The 22,158-nt window shown below is 45.6% G+C and overlaps 1 protein-coding gene across 1 annotated transcript in view; it reads right to left on the minus strand.

Annotated features, from left to right (window-relative positions):
* tmem231 (transmembrane protein 231) overlaps positions 1 to 22,037 on the minus strand; it is a 64,410-nt gene extending 42,373 nt beyond the window's left edge. The window contains exon 1 of the mRNA XM_085991711.1: positions 21,795 to 22,037. Coding sequence (XP_085847837.1) covers positions 21,795 to 21,933 — 139 coding nt within the window. The 5' untranslated portion in view covers positions 21,934 to 22,037. The remainder of the gene's footprint in view (positions 1 to 21,794) is intronic.
* Positions 22,038 to 22,158: the final 121 nt, after the last annotated feature.

The raw sequence follows: 22,158 nt of genomic DNA on the forward strand, positions 1-22,158 counted from the left end.
TATTTAGCTGGTTGGAGTGGATGCATTTTTCCCCCCCCAAAGTGTGTGTGTCTGAAAATGAACTCAAAAAGGGATCATGTAAAAGTGGCAAATTCTGGAAGGACTACATCATTACTCAGGTTTGGAGGAATGTTCTGAATGAAAGACGTAAATTTTTTTAAAAAGGAGCTTTTAGTTAAACTGAGCACCATTGCAGATATATTCAGAAAAGAAGAAAATATGCAAATTAATGTATTATTGAGTATTAAAACTCAGACCTTAAACTGATTAGACAATCTGCCTGATATTCTACTATTTAAGGAGCTGCTTGATTAGAAAATATTTCAAACCTAATATAATTTACGTTATTTTTACTCAAAATATTGTATGCTATATCTAGAACCATGAAGGAAACAGAAGAAACTTGATGCGCCTCAATGACTTCAAGACTCAAAGTTAACTGAATAAAACAAGGCTTTTATTAGCAAAGAAAAGATGCCTGTGGCTTCACCTAGCATGCTGCTGTTCTGCTGCAAGACAAGCCTGGGCTTGTCTTAAGTAGGGCCAGGTATGGGCGGAGCCGACACACAAAGGGGGCGGTCCACTATACACAATACAAGGTAAAGCACCGGAGCAGGCAATACAATATATGTAGTTAACTACAGAGTCTGATGAATGACATATTTCATCACATTCACCCCTTCTACAGATTTAGTCTGTCCAGGGGTGTGATAGTCCTCTGTGACCGACGTAACGGTTGCGGTGCCGCGGGTGCCGGCTGGGTGTCCCGGGTGGTCTCCTGGGTCTCTGCCGGGGGCGCCACCGGGGTTGTTGAAGGAGTAGGTGGTGGGGGTACCGTTGGCTGGTGTTCTTCCGGGGGTGATGAAAGAATAGTGGGTGGAGTGGGTGGGTAATAGTTGTTGTGGTTGTCGTTGTTGCTGTTACCGGCTGGGGCGAGGTCTTTTACGGACACAGTGTCCTCCCGTCCGTCGGCGTGCCGGACATACGCATATTGTGGGTTGGCGTGGAGCAGGTGCACTGGCTCCACGAGAGGGTCCGTCTTGTGGCCCCTCACATGCTTCCGCAAAAGTACCGGACCTGGGGTGGAGAGCCATGACGGTATGGATACGCCGGAGGTGGATTTCCGGGGAAACACAAACATTAGCTCATGAGGCGTGGCATTAGTGGCGGTACACAATAGTGACCGTATTGAGTGGAGCACATCTGGGAGGACTTCCTGCCAGCGGGAGATAGGGAGGCCCTTGGTCCTTATAGTTAGAGTGACTGCCCTCCATACTGTCCCGTTCTCTCACTCCACCTGACCGTTACCCCGGGGGTTGTAGCTGGTGGTACGGCTCGTGGCAATCCCCTTGGACAGCATGTACTGGCGTAGCTCTTCACTCATGACGGACGCCCCCTATCCGTGTGGATATAGCTTGGCATCCCGAACAGGCAGAACAGGCTGTTGAGGCATTTAATGACCGTGGCGCTGGTCATGTCTGGGCAGGGGAAGGCGAATGGGAAACGGGAGTATTCGTCCACAATGTTCAGGAAGTAAACATTGCGGTCGACGGACGGGAGGGGGCCCTTGAAATCTAAGCTAAGCCGCTCGAAGGGCCGTGTAGCTTTGATTAGGTGGGCTCTATCAGGGCGGTAGAACCGAGGCTTGCACTCAGCGCAAGTGCGGCAGTTCCTGGTCAGGGACCGAACTTCCTCAATCGAGTAGGGTAAGTTGCGGGACTTTATGAAGTGGAACAGCCGTGTGACCCCTGGGTGGCAGAGGTCGTTGTGGAGGGTCTGTAGCCGATCCCCGGTGGCGTTGGCACACATCCCTCGTGAGAGGGCGTCGGGGGATTCGTTAAGGGCCCCCGGCCGGTATATGATGTCGTACTCGAAGGTGGAGAGCTCGATCTGCCACCTAAGAATCTTATCATTTTTAATCTTCCCCCTCTGTTTATTATTGAACATAAACGCTACCGACCGCTGGTCGGTAAGTAGGGTGAAGCGTTTGCCGGCTAGGTAGTGTCGCCAGTGGCGCAGTGCCTCCACGATGGCTTGGGCCTCCTTTTCCATGGAGGAGTGTCTGATCTCGGGCCCCTGGAGGGTCCTCGAGAAGAAAGCTACGGGCCGCCCCGCCTGGTTGAGGGTGGCCGCCAGGGCAAAGTCAGACGCATCACTTTCCACTTGAAAGGGAGTGTTCTCGTCCACTGCCTGTAGCGTGGCCCGCTCAATATCCTGCTTAATGCTTTTGAAGGCAGCATGGGCCTCAGCAGAGAGCGGGAAAGAGGATGCTTTCAAGAGGGGGCGGGCTTTATCGGAGTAGTTGGGGACCCATTGGGCATAATACGAGAATAACCCCATGCACCTTTTCAGGGCTTTGGGAGTGTTGGGCAGGGGCAGCTCCCGTAGGGGGCGCAATCGGTCGGGGTCTGGTCCGATTTACCCATTCTCCATCACGCTGCCTAGTATGCAGAGGCGCGTGGTGTTGTAAACGCACTTGTCCTCGTTGTAGGTGAGGTTGAGTTTTTGTGCGGTTTTCAGAAACCTCGCGAGGTTTGAGTCGTGGTCCTGTTGGTTGTGGCCGCAGATGGTGACGTTGTCGAGATAGGGGAAGGTTGCCTGCAAGTGGTGGTCATCGACCATGCGGTCCATCTCCCTCTGAAAGACCGAGACCCCATTCGTCACCCCAAAGGGGACTCTGAGGAACTGGTAGAGGCGTCCGTTTGCCTCGAAGGCGGTGTACGAACGGTCCTCTGGTCTGATAGGGAGCTGGTGATACGCTGACTTGAGGTCGATGGTGGAGAACACCCGGTATTGGGCGATTTGGTTCACCATCTCGGATATGCGGGGTAGCGGGTAGGCGTCTAGTTGGGTATAGATGTTGACTGTTTGACTATAGTCAATCACCATCCGCTTCTTCTCGCTACCCCTCACCACCACCACTTGGGCGCGCCACGGGCTGTTGCTGCGTTCAATAATGCGCTTCCTCAGGAGCCTGTCTACCTCGGTCGCGATAAACCGCCTGTCCTCCCAGCTGTACCTCCTGCTTTTGGTCACTATTGGCCGGCAGTTAGGGGTAAGGTTCGCGAATAGCGAAGGCGGCTTTACCTTCAGGGTAGCCAGACCGCACACTGTGAGGGGCGGCTGGGTCCCACCGAAATTGAGCGTGATGCTTTGGTGGTGGCACTGAAAATCCAGGCCCAAGATCACGCTCACACATAAATCCTTCATAATTAACAGTTTAAAATTATTATATAGTGCCTTTAACGGACAATCGTACCGCGCAGTAACCCGCAATAGTCGATATCTGGGTTTTGTCGGCCATAGAGATCCTGCCCTGAGTAGGGACTATAGTTAGAGAGAGCCATTGTACCAGATCAGGGTGAATGAAGCTCTCCGTGCTCCCGCTGTCAATTAAACATTTAACCTTGCACCCGTTTACCTCGATGTCCACCATCGATTTGGATAGTGGGTGCGGTCTGGACTGGTCCACTGTGATCGACGCCACTGTAGGGCCCTGATCGGGACAAGATGGTGGGCCACACGAGGCCGGTTAAGATGGCGTCCACGATGTCTGCTCGCGAGATGGCGGACCCCATGAGGTCGGACAAGATGGCGTCCAAGATGGCCGCTCCCACGGCGCGCACGCGGCGGTGGCGGTTTTGCCTGCGGGGTTCCCTCTGCACACCTTTCCAAAGTGCCCCTTCTTACCACACTTACAGCAGGTGGTGCCTTTCGCCGGGCACAGGTTCCTGGTGTGCTTCGGCTGCCCGCAGAAGTAGCATTTGGGGCCCCGATGCGTCGCAGCGGTCGTAGGGCTTCTGGGGGGAGAGCAGGGCCCCGACAGTGTTGGGCTACCGGGCGGGGAAGCAGAGGCGGCGTGGGCCGCGCGGCCTGACGAGTAGGAGTCAGAGTTCTTCTGAGCCACATCCAGCGATCACGCTGTGTCCACAGCCTGTGTCAGATCTAGGCCCGTTTTCTCTAGCAGTCTCTGCCGGATGTAATTAGAGCTAAGGCCTGCGATAAAGGCATCCCGAATAAGCTCGTCTGTGTATACCGTGGCTTTCACGTCTTTGCATTTGCAGTCTTTGCCAAGCACTTTTAGGGTGACTAGAAAGTCCTCTAGCGACTCTCCGGGTCGCTGTGTGCAGGTAGCAAGCAGGTGCCTGGCGTACACCTCGTTGGTAGGCCGCTGATAGTGGGCCTTTAGAATGTTGCAGGCATCCGGCGGCGTCTTGGATGAGTGGAAAAACCCGGTGGCTTACCCGATTCTGCAGGATCCTGAGTTTCACATCTCCGGTGGCTTTAGAGGCTGTGACGGCTTCGGAGTTGGCCATAAAGAATTCCAAGCACTGGAACCAGTGTCCAAACCGTGCCGATGCATCCGAAGCATGCGGGTCCAAATCCAAGCGCTCCGGTTTCAAAAGTTGATCCATCGTTAAAGTTTGCTAATAAAATTGATGCGCCTCAATGACTTCAAGACTCAAAGTTAACTGAATAAAACAAGGCTTTTATTAGCAAAGAAAAGATGCCTGTGGCTTCACCTAGCATGCTGCTGTTCTGCTGCAAGACAAGCCTGGGCTTGTCTTAAGTAGGGCCAGGTATGGGCGGAGCCGACACACAAAGGGGGCGGTCCACTATACACAATACAAGGTAAAGCACCGGAGCAGGCAATACAATATATGTAGTTAACTACAGAGTCTGATGAATGACATATTTCATCACAAAACTGTAATGCAAATTATGAATATATAAAGCTATTTGAAACTGAATGAAAACTATTGGTTAAAACCGTGAGCTGTAAATGGTTTGCATGCTTTATTTTATGAAATACAGATAAGATAAATGTAGGTTTTTATATTATATCTGTGACCTTTGGTTTCCTGAGACTACATGCATTCTGATAGTCTAGCTGGCAGGATTAGCCTGACCTTTGTGTAGTTAACTCCTTTAACTACACCCAGCTGCCTGGGCGACGTGCTAACAATTTTTTTTAAAAGATTACACCACAGTGCAAATGATTTCCATGGAAGGCCAAGCACCTGGTTTCATAATAGGAAAACAGAAACGCCTTCTCCCCCAGGGCTCACGTGCAGTCTCTGAACATGTGTGACCTCAGTGCCTTACAACTGGCTTTTCCGTTCATGTTATTAAAATTGTTCAGTTTGTTTCTCAGAGCCTCATCAAATCCTTAGACTCGGTTCTTGGCTGGCACTTACAATAATAGCACTGTTTTCTACAGGTATGTCCCTACTATACTTGTATACAGGGTAAAGTTAAACATCCTGTACCGAACCCCAATTCTTACTACAATCCTTCACACTCAGCAAATAGCCTAATGTTACTGGAGTAGAGTTTCCGCTTTGGCCACAAATTGTATACAAAAAGTGCGATCAACAGAATCTCACTATTTCCACCTGGGGACGTGGCCAGTTTTGTGGGCAGGGCCTGATTCGGGCAAACTGAATCTTGAATCAGTGTAAAAGATCTTGGAAAACATGAGCTTAAGTGGTTGTGGACGTAACTCACATTTAAAATTCCCCAATCTTGTGTGCTGGTTCGGCCGATTCTGCTCGAATTGCGCTGATATAACTAACGGAAACTCGACACCACTATGTTTAAAGTAAATAACTTCAGTAAATGCAAACTTTTTGACCAGGTGACATTTACATTATATTAATGAATATGGAAATAAATGACAATTACAACCACAATTTCTCACTGGAAATATATCAACAGCTTTGTAACTACTTACATAATGGGCAATTATGACAAGGCACTTCCTGCATTTTTGAGTGCTTTTTTCTTTTCGTTTATGGGATGTGGGCGTCGCTGGCAAGGCCAGCATTTATTGCCCATCCCTAGTTGCCCTTGAGAAGGTGGCGGTGAGCCGCCTTTATTGAACCGCTGCAGTCCGTGTAGTGAAGGTACTCCCACAGTGCTGTTAGGTAGGGAGTTCCAGGATTTTGACCCAGCGACGATGAAGGATCGGCGATATACTTCTATGTCAGGATGGTGTGTGACTTGGAGGGGAGCTTGGAGGTGGTGGTGTTTCCATGCGCCTGCTGCCCTTGTCCTTCTAAGTGGAAGAGGTTGCGGGTTTGGGAGGTGCTGCCAAAGAAGCCTTGGCGAGTTGCTGCAGTGCATCTTGTAGATGGTACACACGGTACGCCGGTGGTGGAGGGAGTGAATATTTAAGGTGGTGGATGGGGTGCCAATCAAGCAGGCTGCTTTGTCCTGGATGGTGTCGAGCTTCTTGAGTGTTGTTGGAGCTGCACTCATCCAGGCAAGTGGAGAATATTCCATCACACTCCTTACTTGTGCCTTGTAGATGGTGGAAAGGCTTTGGGGAGTTAGGAGGTGACTCGCCGCAGAATACCTAGCCTCTGACCTGCTCTTGTTGCCACAGTATTTATGTGGCTGGTCCGGTTAAGTTTCTGGTCAATGGTGACCCCCCCCAGGATGTTGATGGTGGGGAATTCGGTGATGGTAATGCCGTTGAATGTCAAGGGGCGGTGGGTAGACTCTCGCTTGATGGAGATAGTCATTGCCTGGCACTTCTGTGGCACGAATGTTACCTGCCACTTATCAGCCCAAGCCTGAATGTCGACCAGGTCTCGGTGCATGCGGGCATGGACTGCTTCATTATTTGAGGAGTTGTGAATGGCACTGAACACTGTGCAGTCATCAGCGAACATCCCCATTTCTGACCTTATGTTGGAGGGAAGGTCATTGATGAAGCAGCTGAAGATAGTTGGGCCTAGGACACTGCCCTGAGGAACTCCTGCAGCGATGTCCTAGGGCTGTGATGATTGACCTTCAACCACCACAACCATCTTCCTTTGGGCTAGGTATGACTCCAGCCAGTGGAGAGCCCCCATAACCGCCCCCCGCCCCCCAACCCCACCCCGGATTCCCATTGACTTCAGTTTTACTAGGGCTCTTTGATACCACACTCCCGGTCAAATGCTGCCTTGATGTCAAGGGCAGTCACTCTCACCTCACCTCTGGAATTCAGCTCCTTTGTCCATGTTTGGACCAATGCTTTAATGAGGTCGGGAGCTGAGTGGTCTTGGCGGAACCCAAACTGAGCATCAGTGAGCAGGTTATTGGTGAGTAAGTGCCGCTTGATAGCGCTGTCGATGACACCTTCCATCACTTTGCTGATGTGCTAAAGTGTGGAAGTTTCCCTGACTATGAATGTTTAAGAATTTACAGCATTTCTTTTGTCAGAAAGTCTGTCTTTAAAAAGAAACTGTCTGTTATGTTTGTGCATAGAGATAAAAGTTGTTCAACCCATTGTCATCTTGTCTTGGATGTTGGAAGTTTTAAGAAAGTGTGAATATGTTGAGGATGTTCATTTCAATTTAAGATTGTGCACCTAGAAGTGGGGAAAACTTTGTGATCTACATTTTAAGTTAAAGATACCGCTGTGGATTTATTTTGACTGGGATGACTTGTACAGCAAACTGTAAATCAGAGGCAGTTTGTTTTACAAAAGATAAGTTTCAGCCTTGAAGTTACAGTTCACATGGTGTCATCTAGAAAATAAAACTGCTATTGCCTTTAAATTAAAATGTGTGGTCTCATTTTAAATCAATTCGAGCATTTACAAAGCACGGTTTCCTTAATTTGGTTACGGAAAGTCCGAGACTCCCAAGCAACAACTTTAGTATTGCTGAATGGAATTTAAAGATATTGGACATTACTAACTTTAAGTTTCTTAATTTTAAGTGAGTATTTCCCCATGGTGACAGAAGAAGAATTATGATTTGACAAATTAACCCCTTGGGCTCTTAAGCAGAGCCACAATGGATTCTCTGCTTTCTTTTGTTAGATGGAAGTTACCTTGTAAACTAATTGCGAGCACTTCTGTCTCTAATGTTAAAGCACCATGTAAACCACCAAGCCTGTTTGGAATTGATAAGATAAATTGACAAAAATAAAATTGATACAAGTTGCTGTTTCAAGCACTCAAGAAGGGAAAATCTAACTGAAGTCTATGGGGATAGTCAAATTTTCATTAAAAGAAATTGGTTGAGAACAGTCTAAGTGGTTTCTGGAAGAAAGATTGTGGAGAAATAAAATTGAACATTGACAAAACCTGTCAGTCCAACAATACTACTGTTTGGATTTGGGATAATTTTGAACTGATAAAATGGACTCAGGCACAATATAGTGGGTTATAAAGATTTTTTTTTAATGTGTTAATAACTTGGACCAAGTGGGAACGTTTGATTTATGTTTTCTATCTTTAATATTGGATTGGACAATAAAGTTCCTCCAGGGCTCATGAATGAGATATGAATAGTCATTAATGGGATGCCCCACTTACAATGCAGATAGAAACAGGAAATGTTTCATTACACCACTAAATGGGAATCATTTTCTTAGGTGAATTGGCATAAATCACCTGGGTGCAATCTGGTATTAATGTACATTCCTGTGAAAGTCAAGAAAGTGTAGTTAAGAATAGTAAATTGATAGCTTTCTCTTGGAGGGGTTTGTGTCCTTGCCTATGGATTTTTAAAGAAAACTTCATTGATAGTCTGCCCACTACCCGAGACATCGGGACCATGCAGTGGGAGATGAGCAAAGATCTCCAGACAATCTTTTGATAAGATCACCTGAAAGCCCATAGAATTTGGATTGGGACAATTGAAGGCTAGAGAGAGATCATATTTAGGAAGAATTAGCCACAAGATCGATACGAGTAAGGGAGATCTGAAGAATCTTTAAGTCCATGATTTGTTGATTAGATGTTAAACTGTAGCTTTCTTTACAATGTCTGTTTTCTTGGTCTGCATCATTGTCGCTTGAAATGTATGTACTTAGTCGACGTGCTAATGATCGGAAGACTGAAATATAACTGTGGTTGTAATAATTGTGTTTTGTAGCGTGGGAAGCGCCAGTATAAATCCAGTATGAGGTGGTTTTGGTGGTGCCCCTGTGTGAAGCATGGGGACTGTCAGGTACACTGACTAACGCGAGTAAAGTGACACAGTGGGATTGGGAACCAAAAGTGGGAGACGGAGTAGGAAAGAAGAGGCAAGCTCCTACTCGATCTCTAATCTGAACACCCGCGAGGGATTCTTCCTTAGGGTGTGCAATGTTACCCGGACTGTGGTGACAACGTACTTGATTGAGGAAGGATTGTGTGTGTAAAGGGAAAAGGAACCTACTGTGTCATTACTACCGCAACTAACATGCTTTACGGGTCTAACAGGACCTGTCCCATTAATAGCCCCAGTTTCTGCTTCATACCACATCTACCCACAACCAGCAACCAACACATTTTACATAAGAACATAAGAAATAGGAGCAGGAGTAGGCCAATCGGCCCCTCGAGCCTGCTCCGCCATTCAATAAGATCATGGCTGATCTGATCCTAACCACCAATCCACTATCACAGAACCATCTCCTGAATCTAACAGAATTAGACACACGAAATAGGAGCAGGATCAGGCTACACGGCCCCTGGGCCCGCTCCGCTACCCACAGGGCCATGACCGATCCGAACCTAGACTCATGTCCAAATTCCTGCCCGCTCCCCGTAACCCTTAATTCCCTTTACTTCTAGGAAACTGTCTATTTCTGTTTTAAATTTATGTAATGATGTAGCTTCTACAGCTTTTTGGGGCAGCATATTCCATGGACCTACCACCCTCTGAGTGAAGTAGTTCCTCCTCATCTCAGTTTTGAAAGAGCAGCCCCTTATTCTAAGACTATGCCCCCTAGTTCTAGTTTCACCCATCATCGGGAACATCTTCCCCGCATCCACCCGATCCAACCCCTTCACAATCTTATATGTTTCAATAAGATCGCCTCTCATTCTTCTGAGCTCCAATGAGTAGAGTCCCAATCTACTCAACCTCTCCTCATATGTCCATCCCCTCATCCCCGGGATTAACCGAGTGAACCTTCTTTGTACTGACTCGAGAGCAAGTATGTCCTTTCTTAAGTATGGACACCAAAACTGTACGCAGTATTCCAGGTGCGGTCTCACCAATACCTTGTACAACTGAAGCAATACCTCCCTATTTTTATATTCTATCCCCCTAGCAATGAAAGCCAACATTCCATTGGCCTTCTTAAATCACTTGCTGCACCTGCATACTAACCTTTTGAGTTTCGTGCACCAGGACCCCCAGATCCCTTTGTACTTCAGTACTTTCCAGTTTCTTGCCATTAAGATAATAACTTGCTCTACGATTTTTCCTGCCAAAGTGCATAACCTCACACTTTCCAGTATTGTATTCCATCTTCCAAATCTCTGCCCACTTACTTAGCCTGTCGATGTCCCCTTGCAGGTTTTTTATGTCCTCCTCACTCACTAATTTCCCTCCCATCTTAGTATCATCTGCAAACTTTGATATGTTACACTCGGTCCCCTCCTCCAAATCGTTAATATAGATTGTAAAGAGTTGGGGACCCAGCACTGGCCCCTGCGGAACACCACTAGTTACTGATTCTCAGACTGGCAATGAACCATTTATCCCAACTCTCTGCCTTCTGTTAGATAGCCAATCCTCTATCCATGCCAGAATATTACCCCCAATCCCGTGATTTTTTATCTTAAGCAATAATCTTTTGTGTGGCACCTTGTCAAATGCCTTTTGGAAGTCTAAATACACTACGTCCACTGGTTCCCCTTTATCCACCCTATACGTTACTTCCTCAAAGAACTCCAGCAAATTTGTCAAACATGACTTCCCCTTCATAAAACCATGCTGACTTTGTCCTATTAAATTATGATTATCCAAATGTCCTGTTACTGTCTCCTTAATAATGGACTCCAACATTTTACCTACCACAGATGTTAGGCTAACCGGTCTATAGTTTCCAGCCTTCTGTCTACTGCCCTTTTTAAATAAGGGTGTTACATTAACAGTTTTCCAGTCTGCCGGGACCTTTGCCGAGTCCAGGGAGTTTTGGAAAATTATTACCACTGCATCCACAATCCCTACCGCCACTTCCCTCAAGACCCTAGGATGTAAGCCATCAGGTCCAGGTGATTTATCCGCCTTGAGTCCCATTATTTTACCGAGTACCACTTCCTTAGTGATTTTGATCGTGTTTAGCTCCTCCCCCCCTTTAGCCCCCTGTTTGTCCAGTGTTGGGATATTCTTAGTGTCTTCTACTGTAAAGACTGATGTAAAATATTCATTCAGTGTTTTTGCCATCTCCATATTTCCCACCATTAATTTCCCAGTCTCATCCTCTAAGGGACCAACATTTACTTTAGCCACCCTTTTTCTTTTTATATAACTATAAAAACTCTTACTATCTGTTTTTATATTTTTTGCTCATTTACTTTCATAATCTATCTTCCCTTTCTTAATTAATCTTTTTGTTATTTTTTGCTGTCTTTTAAAGTTTTCCCAATCCTCTATCCTCCCACTAGATTTGGCTACCTTATATGCCCTTGTTTTTAGTCGAATACTATCCTTAATTTCTTTACTTAGCCACGGATGGCTGTCTTTTCTTTTACACCCTTTTCTTCTCAGTGGAATATATTTTTTTTGGAAGTTGTAAAATAACTCCTTAAATGTACACCACTGATCATGTATCGTCTTACCCTTTAATCTATTTTCCCAATCCACTCTACTCAATTCCACTCTCATACCTTCATAGTCTCCTTTATTCAAGCTTAGCACAGTTGTTTGAGATCCAACCTTCTCACCCTCTAATTGAATATGGAATTCAACCATGTTATGGTCACTCATTCCAAGGGGATCCTTTACTAGGGCATTTTTAATTAATCCTGTCTCGTTACACAGGACCAGATCTAAGGTTGCTTGCCCCCTGGTCGGTTCAGTTACATACTGCTCAAGAAACCCATCCCTAATACACTCAATGAACTCATCCTCAAGGCAGCCCTGCCCAATTTGATTTGTCCAATTAATATGATAGTTAAAATCCCCCATAATTATAGATGTTCCCTTATTACAAGCCTCAACTATTTCCTGATTGATACTCCGTCCAACAGAGTTGCCACTGTTCGGAGGCCTATAGACTACGCCCACCAGTGTTTTTTTCCCCTTATTATTCCTTACCTCCACCCAAACTGTTTCATTATCCTGATCTTTTGACCCAATATCATTTCTCTGTATTACAGTGATTCCTTCCTTTATTAACATAGCCACCCCACCTCCCCTTCCTTCCTGCCTGTCCTTCCTGATCATTAAATAACCTGGTATGTTTAATTCCCAGGCATTGTCACCCTGCAGCCATGTTTCTGTAATGGCCACAAGATCATACCCATATGTAGTTATTTGTGCCATTAACTCGTCTATTTTGTTACGAATGCTACGTGCATTCAGATAGAGAACTTTCAAAGATGTTTTGTGACACTTAGTTCCTGCTTTTGCCCTTTTTATTACTTTACCTTTTACTCCATACCTTCTGCCCCTTCCTGACACGCTCTGGTTTTTAATTTCCCCACTGCTACCTAAGTCTATGACCTTCTCTGTTGTCATTTTTATTATTTGCTCTCGAGGAACCTCCCCCGCACTAGTTAGTTTAAAGCCCTCTCTACAGCCCTAGTTATATGATCCGCCAGGACTCTAGTCCCAGCACTGGCCAAGTGAAGCCCGTCCCAACGGAACAGCTCCCTCCTGCCCCAGTATCAAAACCAATGCTCAAGTGAAACTGACAGTAAATGAGATACTTAAGTATGAGCTGCACAATTATGTGGCACAATTCAGGCATGACATTCCCCTGTTGTCCAAGGGCTTCAGTAAGCTCATGTTCCGACTGAACTCCTCCCTAAAGCATTTTTTTTGTTGGAGCAAGACAACTCGAGATTAGGTATTAAGATTAACAGCAATGGGGACGATTCATACTGGTGGGATATCGGGCTTAATATACCAGCACATCCTTAGGTTTGTATTATTTCACACGCTCTCATAGAACTCCAGCTTGTAATGGTAGTGTATTTAATGTATGTAAGCCGCTTTGTAAAAAATGTTAAAAAGGCTTAAGCATTGCACTGGACAGCTGGAAGTGGCTCAACTCTGGAAGGAAATTAAGTGAAGGAAGGACTTTTTACTGTGATGCATAAGCCAAATGTGTATCTATAATCATGACTAACGGTACTAACGAATTCATGACAGATGAAAATCTGAAGCAACGTAGAGGAGACCCCAGGCGGGGTAAGATCAGGAAAGATAGAAGAAACAGAGGATACCCCAGGCATGGCAGAATTAGAACACCAGAACAGTGAACTGAATTTGAGCGAGGGGTTTTCTTTCCTACTCACTCCGTCCTCCCCCTCAAGTGTGTGGACTGTGAGACTACTGGGAAAGTCTCTACTTGACATTCACTTACTAACTAACCTGAAATTGACACACCGATTGAACCGTCGAACCAATAATCTAGAGTTGGCACAATTGGTAGAGGGTCGAAAATGAGAGGCCAAATAGAGTTTTCTCCCTCTCTAGGTGGGGAGTCTGTTAGAAATGAGGGGGTACCTAAAATGTATATGGTTACGCAAATGAAATTGTGCCGTGGATAACACTGTGTTTAGATGATTGTATTACAGCTTGAGATGAAGTGTCTTCAGACTAGTGTTAGAATAGCTGGATATACCTGGGCAGTTTTCCACATTGTCAGATAGATGCCAGTGTTGTAGCTGTACTGGAACAACTTGGCTAGAGGTGCGGCTAGTTCTGGAGCTCAAGTCTTCCGCATGACAGCCAGGATGTTGTTGGGGCCCACAGCCTTTGCTGTATCCAGTGCGCTCAGCCGTTTCTTGACATCACATGGCGTAAATCGAATTAGCTGAAGACTGGCTTCTGTGATGGGGGGGACCTTGAAATAATTTATGTTGAACTCAGACAAATGTACCTTCTTACTTCTAAGCAAACCTAAGAATCTAGCAAACTCAATCCAGTTCCTAGTGGATCTGGGTCTACAGTACAAAACTGTCCCTCATTTGGCACCAGCTGGTCATGTGATTCAGCAAAGTTACAGAATGCCTTTTGTGGGAAATAAGAACATAAGAAATAGGAGCAGCAGTAGGCCATTTGACCCTTCGAGTCTGCTCCGTCATTCAATAAGATCATGGCTGATCTTCTACGTCATCTCCACTTTCCTGCACTATCCCCATATCCCTTCATTCCCTTAAATATCCAAAAATCTATTGATCTCTGTCTTGAATATACTCGTAAAGAATAGGGTTGCGAAGGGGTGGAAAGTTTCCGGTAAATTTCCAGAAATTTTCCACGGGAAGTTTAGCTTGGGAATTTTGCCCAAAAAAGCACATGTTAGCATAATGTTTTTTTTTGTATTTCTTTCTTTTTTTTTCCCCCACAGGTCCTCTCTTAAAATTACTAACAGAGATGGAATCTTAATTATTAAGGAATTTTTTAATCAATATGTTTATCTCCTTACTTGGCTTGTTTTAATAATTACAAGTTTTGTGTGTGACTGTGAACAAATGTGTCCTGATTGGTTCGATGAGTGGATGAGCGATTAGCTCCCTCTATTGGTGATGTAGCGTCGTGTGTGCACAGGTCATGCTTCCATCACATGGAACATCAGAAAAAATTTACTCACCCTGTTGCAATCATGCTGATCGACCGCAGTTCGACACAGAGATGAATGCCCTTTATTTCTCTGCATACAACAATGCCACGTTTACCATCGGATGAGTGGAAGCATTTTACCCCAGGCATTAAAGATGGAAAGACTGTGTACATCTGCAAACACTGTACAAAGCCATATGTAAAGAATGCCACAAAGATGCAGCAGCATTTATCCAAATGTAACAACTTCACTCAAAGCTCACAGCAGTCAGCCCAGAGTTCCTCTGCTTCCATTCAAGAAGATGATGGTTCACATTCAGCATCAGGCTCCTTATCATCAGCAACTCCTGGCCCACTTGGAAGGTTCTTTAATGCAATGGATAACCATAGCCAGAAGAATGCAGATGAATGCCTTGCTCGAGCTGTATATGCAACAGGCTCACAGCCAATGTGTACTGGAAGAGATTTTTCAATGTTATTCGCCCTGCATACTGTCCTCCCACCAGACATGCTTTGTCTACTTATTTGCTAGAGGCTGAGTATAACAGAGTCCAAGGAAAGCTCAAAGAAATGATAGAGATGGCAGACTGTGTTGCAGTTATCTCAGATGGGTGGTCAAATGTACGAGGGGAGGGCATCATAAACTACATTGTCTCCACTCCTCTCCCACTGTTCTTCAAGAGCACAGACACGAAGGACAACAGACACACAGGCACATACATTGCTGATGAGCTGAAAGCGGTCATCAACGATCTTGGATCACAAAAGGTCTTTGCAGTAGTTACTGACAGTGCTGCGAATATGAAGGCTGCTTGGGCTCAAGTGGAGGAGGCCTACCCTCATATTACGTCTATTGGGTGCGCAGCTCATGGGCTCAACCTGCTCCTCAAGGACATCATGGGTTTGAGAACCATGGAAACACTGTACAAGAGAGCCAAGCAAGTTGTTAAGTAGGTCAGGGGAAAACAGGTAGTTGCAGCAACCTACAACTCCAAGCAAACGACAAAGAACAAGAACACCACACTGAAGCTGCCCAGCAACACTAGATGGGGTGGCATTGTCATAATGTACAACAGCCTTCTGGAGGGTAAGGAGTCGCTGCAAGAAATGGCAATATCCCAGTCTGGGGATATGGAAACCACCATCAAGAAAATACTGCTGGATGATGTGTTTTGGGAGAGAGTGGTTAGCAGCCTTAAACTACTCTCACCAGTAGCATCTGCAATTGCTCAGATTGAAGGAGATGACGCTGTCTTGTCAGATGTTCTCAGGCTTTTTGCTGATTTAAAAGAACAAATCAGCATTGCCCTACCCACATCCCTGCTGCTCAAAGCAGAGGAGAAGGCAATTGTTCAATTCATACAGACGCGTCAAGAATTTTGTGTCAAGCCGATTTATGCTGCAGCATACATGCTGGACCCAAAGCATGTTGGGAGACCAATACTTTCTGGAGAACAGATCAACAGCGCTTACTGTGTGATTTCTACCCTCTCACGCCACCTCAATCTGGACATGGGCAAAGTTCTCTACCAAGCAAGGTCTTTGGAATGGGGATGGGATATGGGAATCATGCAAGCATATCAGTGCACATACCTGGTGGAAGGGACTTTGTGCATCTGAGGCCCTGTCACCCATAGCATCGGTGATACTCCAAATCCCACCTTCATCAGCGGCCTCTGAACGAAACTGGTCACTTTTTGGGAATACGCATACAAAGGTGCGCAACAGGCTGACTAACAAGAGAGTGGAGAAACTGATGGCTATCCGGGCGAACCTACCCGCATTGAGCCAGATACAGAAGTGTCCACCACACAGCTAGACAGTGACACAGAGGAGGAAATGGACACGTCAGAGCCAGAGTCAGAGAATCAGGAGGAGCAATGATAAGTAGAAGACTCACGAGTAGAAGACTCAAAGGGACAAAATAAGGACAAATTACAGGCTAAATAAGCTGACGTTCTTTTTATTTTATTTTAGATGGGTCTTTTTTGTGGGGGCTCAATAAAGTTCAAAATTATAACCTAAATAAAGTTTTGAAAGCCTGTTTTTATTTGTATGGAACAGTATGTCTATTTTGACAACAAAGATAATATAAGGGTCAGAGACAAAAACCATCAGTGTGCAAAAAAACCCAAAATTCCCATGGAAAGTTTCCTCTTAAAAATCCCTGGAATTTTGTAACCCTAGTAGAGAATTCCAAAGATTCACCACACTCTGAGTGAAGAAATTTCTCCTCATCTCAGTCCTAAATGGCCGACCCCTTATTCTGAGACTGTGACCCCCTGGTTCTAGACTCCCCAGCCAAGGGAAACATCCTCCCTGCATCTACCCTGTCAAGCCCTGTAAGAATTTTGTATGGTTTCAATGAGATCACCTCTCATTCTTCTAAACTCTAGAGAATATAGGCCTAGTCTACTCAATCTCTACTCATTAGGACAATTCCAACCATCCCAGGAACCAGTCTGGTGAACCTTTGTTGCACTCCCTCTATGGCAAGTATATCCTTCCTTAGGTAAGGAGACCAAAACTGTACACAATACTCCAGGTGTAATCTCACCAGGGCCCTATATAATTGCAAAAGTAAGATGTATTAACTCTTATACTCAAATTCTCTTGTAATAAAGGCCAACATAACATTTGTTTTCCTAATTGCTTGCTGTACCTGCAGGTTAACTTTCAGTGATTCATGTACAAGGACACCCAGGTCCCTCTGAACACCAACATTTCCCAATCTCTCACCATTTAAAAAATACCCTGCTTTTCTATTTTTCCTACCAAAGTAGATAACTTCACATTTCTCCATATTATATTCCATTTGCCATGTTCTTGTTCACTCACTTAGCCTGTCTATATCCCCTTGAAGCCTCCTTGCATCCTCCTCACAACTGACATTCCCACCCAGCTTTGTATCATCAGCAAACTTGGATATATTACATTTGGTCCCCTCATCCAAATCATTGATATAGATTGTGAATAGCTGAGGCCCAAGCACTGATCCTTGCGGTACCCCACTGCCAACCCAAAAATGACCTGTTTATTCCTACTCTGTTTTCTGTCCGTTAACCAATCCTCAATCCATACTAGTGTATTACCCCCAATCCCATGAGCCCTAATTTTGTTTAATAACCTCTTGTGTGGCATCTTATCGAATGCCTTCGGAAAATCCAAAAATACACCACATCCACTGGTTCCCCCTTATCTATTCTGCTAGTTACAACCTCAAAAAATAGGACATTGTCATACTGGTGCAGCAGGGGATGCTCTTCTGATGTCGGGGCTGAGGCATGTTGTTGGGGCAGAGCAAAGGGAGTTTTATTCTGTATCTGACTGTTCTAGGCGAGTGGGCTTGCTCCCACCATAGAGCACCTCCTTGGCAAAACACAACACAAAAAACCTGAAGCAAGATTGGAAATGAGACCCAGGCTGCCAGGTAATGAAGGAGGAATGTGAAGAGGAATGGACTTGCAACACCATCATTCCAACACACTCCTGGCCAGCCTCCCACATTCTACCCTACATAAACTTGAGGTCGTCCAAAACTCGGCTGCCCGTGTCCTAATTCGCACAAAGTCTCGTTCACCTGCAGCGAAATGCATGAGGGCCCATTCATAATCACACTTTACATTACATACCTCACAACAGCTCCATAAACTTCATTTCTGCTTAATGGAAAATTATTAACAGAACTGCGACCTCTCTATGCATAGTCTAGTCATACCCCCAGATCTAACCATTCTGAACACTAATCTTGGAGATCACTATGACCATGACTGACCTTGTAATCCTAGAGGACCATTTCTTATACATGTTGGGTCGACTCACTGATAGCATACTAATGGCTTTCATCAGTAACTGCAAAAAGGTGCAGCTTTCTCACTACATGCAGCTGCAGCACCCATAAGATGCATCCCAATCCAAACAAATATTGTTGAGCCTCTACCCAGACCTGGAGAAATACCAAGCAGTCCACGACCTGGTGCTGAACTAATGGTTCGCAACCTTAGTGTTATATTTGACCCTGAAATGAGTTTTCAACCATATATCCGCACCAGAACTAAGACCACCAATTTCCACCTCCGTAACATCGCCCGTCTCTGCCTCTGCTTCAGCTCACCTGCTGCTGAAACTCTCATCCATGATTTTGTTACCTCTAGGCTTGACTATTCCAACGCATTCTTGGCCGGCCTCCCACATTCTACCCTACGCGTCAATCGAAAATAAGGCCATCTCTGACCACTTCCTTGTATCGCTCTCCACCCACAACCCCCTTCCCCTCCCAACCTTACTTCCTGCTGTGTCTGCCCCTGGAAAAAACACTCTCTCAATTCTCTTACAACTGCACTTACGAAATCCCAACTGTCCAGCCTTTGGTCCTCCACTCACCACATTTCTGCAGCTACCGATCTGCTCAACCACACCCTCACCACCACCTTTGATGCCCTAATCCCTATTAAAATCATTACTCTCTCACCCTGGCCATTCGCTGTGGTAAAACCCACATCTTTGCTCCCTCAAGTCCAAGGGACGCAGACTTGAATAGATATGGCGGACAACTGGTTTAGCCATTCACCGCCAGATCTGGCTGGACCACAAAGGCATTATCGGGTCCTACTCTTGTCTGCCAAAACTGCTCACTATTCCAGGATCATTCTGGAATGCAAAGATAACCCCTGGCTACTATTTTCTACTGCTAACCATCTTCTTAAGCCCTCATGGACTTCTCTGTTTCTAAGATTGAGACCATCTGATCAGCTGCCTCTGCCACTTCCCTTCCTTCCCCTAGCCCACCAGGCCAAACTTCCTCTAAAGTTCCCCCTGTCCTAGTCCTGAACTCGCATCTTTCTCCAGTTTCTCTCCGATCTCCCCTCTTGACATCTCCATGCTCATCTTGTCCACGAGACCCACTTCCTGCTCCCTCGACCCTATTCCCAATAAACTGCTGACCACCGAACTTCATTTTCTGGTTCCCATGCTAGCTGACATTGTTAACGGTTCGCTCACCTCAGGTACTGTCCCCCTCTCCTTCAAATCTGCAGTCGTCACCCCTCTCCTCAAAAAAACCCTTGACCCCGCCATCCTTGCAAACTACCACCCCATCGCCAACCTCCCTTTCCTCTCCAAAGTCTTTGAACGTGTCGTTACCTCCCAAAACCCTGCCTATCTTTCTCGGAACTCCATGTTTGAATCCCTCCAATCTGGTTTCCGCACTTGCCACAGTACCGAAACGGCTCTCATCAACATCACAAATGACATCCTTTGTGACTGTGACAAGGGTAAACTATCCCTCCTCGTCCTTCTTGACCTGTCTGCAGCCTTTGGCATGGTTGACCACTCCATCCTCCTCCAACGCCTCTCCACCATCGTCCAGCTGGGTGGGACTGCACTCACCTGGTTCCATTCTTATCTAATCATAGCCAGAAAGTCACCTGCAATGGCTTCTCTTCCCACTTCTGCAACGTTACCTCTGGGGTCCACCAAGGATCTAACTAAAACCGCCTATTTCCACCTCCGTAACATTTCTCATCTCTGCCCTTGCCTCAGCTCATCTGCTGCTGAAATCCTCATCCATGCCTTTGTTACCTCTAGACTTGACTATACCAACGAACTCCTGGTTGGCCTCCCACATTCTACCTCTACGCAAACTGGAGGTCATCCAAAACTCGGCTGCCCGTGTCCTAACTCGCACCAAATCCCGTTCACCCATCACCCCTGTGCTTGCTGACCTACACTGGCTCCCGGTTAAGCAACACCTCAATTTCAAAACTCTCATCCTTGTTTTCAAATCTCTCCATGGCCGTGCCCCTCTCTATCTCTGTAATCTCCTTCAGCCCCACAACCTCCCGAGATAACTGCACTCCTCAAATTCTGTCCTCTTGAGCATCCCTAATTATAATCGCTCAACCATCGTGGCCGTGCCTTCTGTTGCTGAGGCCCTAAACTCTGGAACTCCCTGCCTAAACTTCTCCGCCTCACTGCCTCTCTTTCCTCCTTCAAGACGCTCTTAAAACCTACCTCTTTGACCAATCTTTTGGTCATCTGCCCCAATTTCTCCCTACGTGGCTCGGTGTCAATTGATTTTGTTTTATAACAGAAGTAATTAAAATTTATAATTAATATCATTAAGTGTTAGACATAGGACCTAGGTAGAGGAAAAATACATATTCAGTAAGTAAAGTATGTAATGTGTGAATCGTAAAATGGCCGACAGCTAAAAAACCGTTGGGAATGTCTCTCAGTCACTAATCACAATCTGCTTGCTTTGCAGAAGTATCTTGAGCTTGTTAACTTGAGCTTGTTACGAAAACAGGAACTGTTATCTTAAGAAAACATGTTACTGAACAAATCACCTGGCCAGAGACAAAGGGCGGTTGTTGCAGAAGTCAAAGCCGCAGTCACAGAAGGTCCCGGAACCAACTGATAACAGAAATGTAATTACTTGGGAAAGTAAATGTCATGCTTTATATTTGCCATTCAGACGTTGATAGCTTTGCACCCGCCCCTAGGGCAGGGTATGATTTTTGTGTATAATTGTGAACGTCGTGAGGGTATCAGTGGAGTCGAATCTGAGAAGGGTCTCAGAAGGCTCTCCCCAGGCCTGTGAAAATTAAAGGATCATTTTGAACCATCACTCGAAGTCTGTCATCTGTACCCAACTAAGCGTCGACCTTGTGTATCACTTGGTCTGCTTTTGGCTTACATCAATAACGTTGCTGTGAAGCGCCTTGGGACATTTTACTACGTTAAAGGCGCTATATAAATACAAGTTGTTGTTGTTGTTGTTGTTGTTGAAGGCTCATTTGGCACAAGCCTCCCAACCAAACTACCTTAGATAGGCAAGGACAACAAACCCAACCAATAAAAGACAGGAGTCATTTGTTTACCAGAACCGAGACCAAGCACGAATCAGCTGCTTCATTTCCACATCATTTCTTAAGCCTACATTGCACCCAGTGCAAGTACAACCCCACAATCAAAATTTACAATAGCTTCATGTAAACTCTTAAATACAGTAAGGACCAAAATTATTAAGTACAGCAAAATATAGCAAACTTCACTGCTGGTTGATTTTAATCTAGAACTGTGTTTGTCGCAGTGCTTTCCATACTTAAGATCACAAGTTAACTACAGATGAGGAAGGCCATTCTGCCTATCTCAATTCATCAATCTGGAGAGATCCGAACGTAATTCGAGTATTCCTAAGAAAGTATTTACGTTTATAAAATAGATTTAGAGATCCAAAGTTGCTGCTAATTAGGCCGTATCTCTTGACGAAAATAAATCTCTCACCATGACTCCTGTAAGCAACCAAAAGCGGCGGGATGTAAGTGAGCGCCAGAACAATCAGTAAAAACAGCGTTGCTTTGGTGAAAATGCTTGTTCTGTAACGAATGAGCGACGGGTGCGAATAAATTTCATAAACGGCCATTTTTTCACCAAGTTTTTCAGTAAACCGCCAATTGTCTTTAAGATTGGTATCTCCAGCTTCCCATCGCTTCCCAGGGCAACCGACGCCAGGCGGCGAGGGGCGGGGCTACCGTGACTGACAGGAATATTGACCAATGACAAGGCGCTGCTGCTCTGCCGTCCCCTCGACCAATCAGCGCAAGGTGAAGGCGGGGATCCTCCTCCAGAGCTCACTTTTCTTAGTGTG

This window comes from Somniosus microcephalus, chromosome 6 (genome assembly GCF_052327205.1).
Source record: "Somniosus microcephalus isolate GS21.2 chromosome 6, FLI_Smic_1.0, whole genome shotgun sequence".
In the NCBI taxonomy this organism is placed as follows: domain Eukaryota; kingdom Metazoa; phylum Chordata; class Chondrichthyes; order Squaliformes; family Somniosidae; genus Somniosus; species Somniosus microcephalus.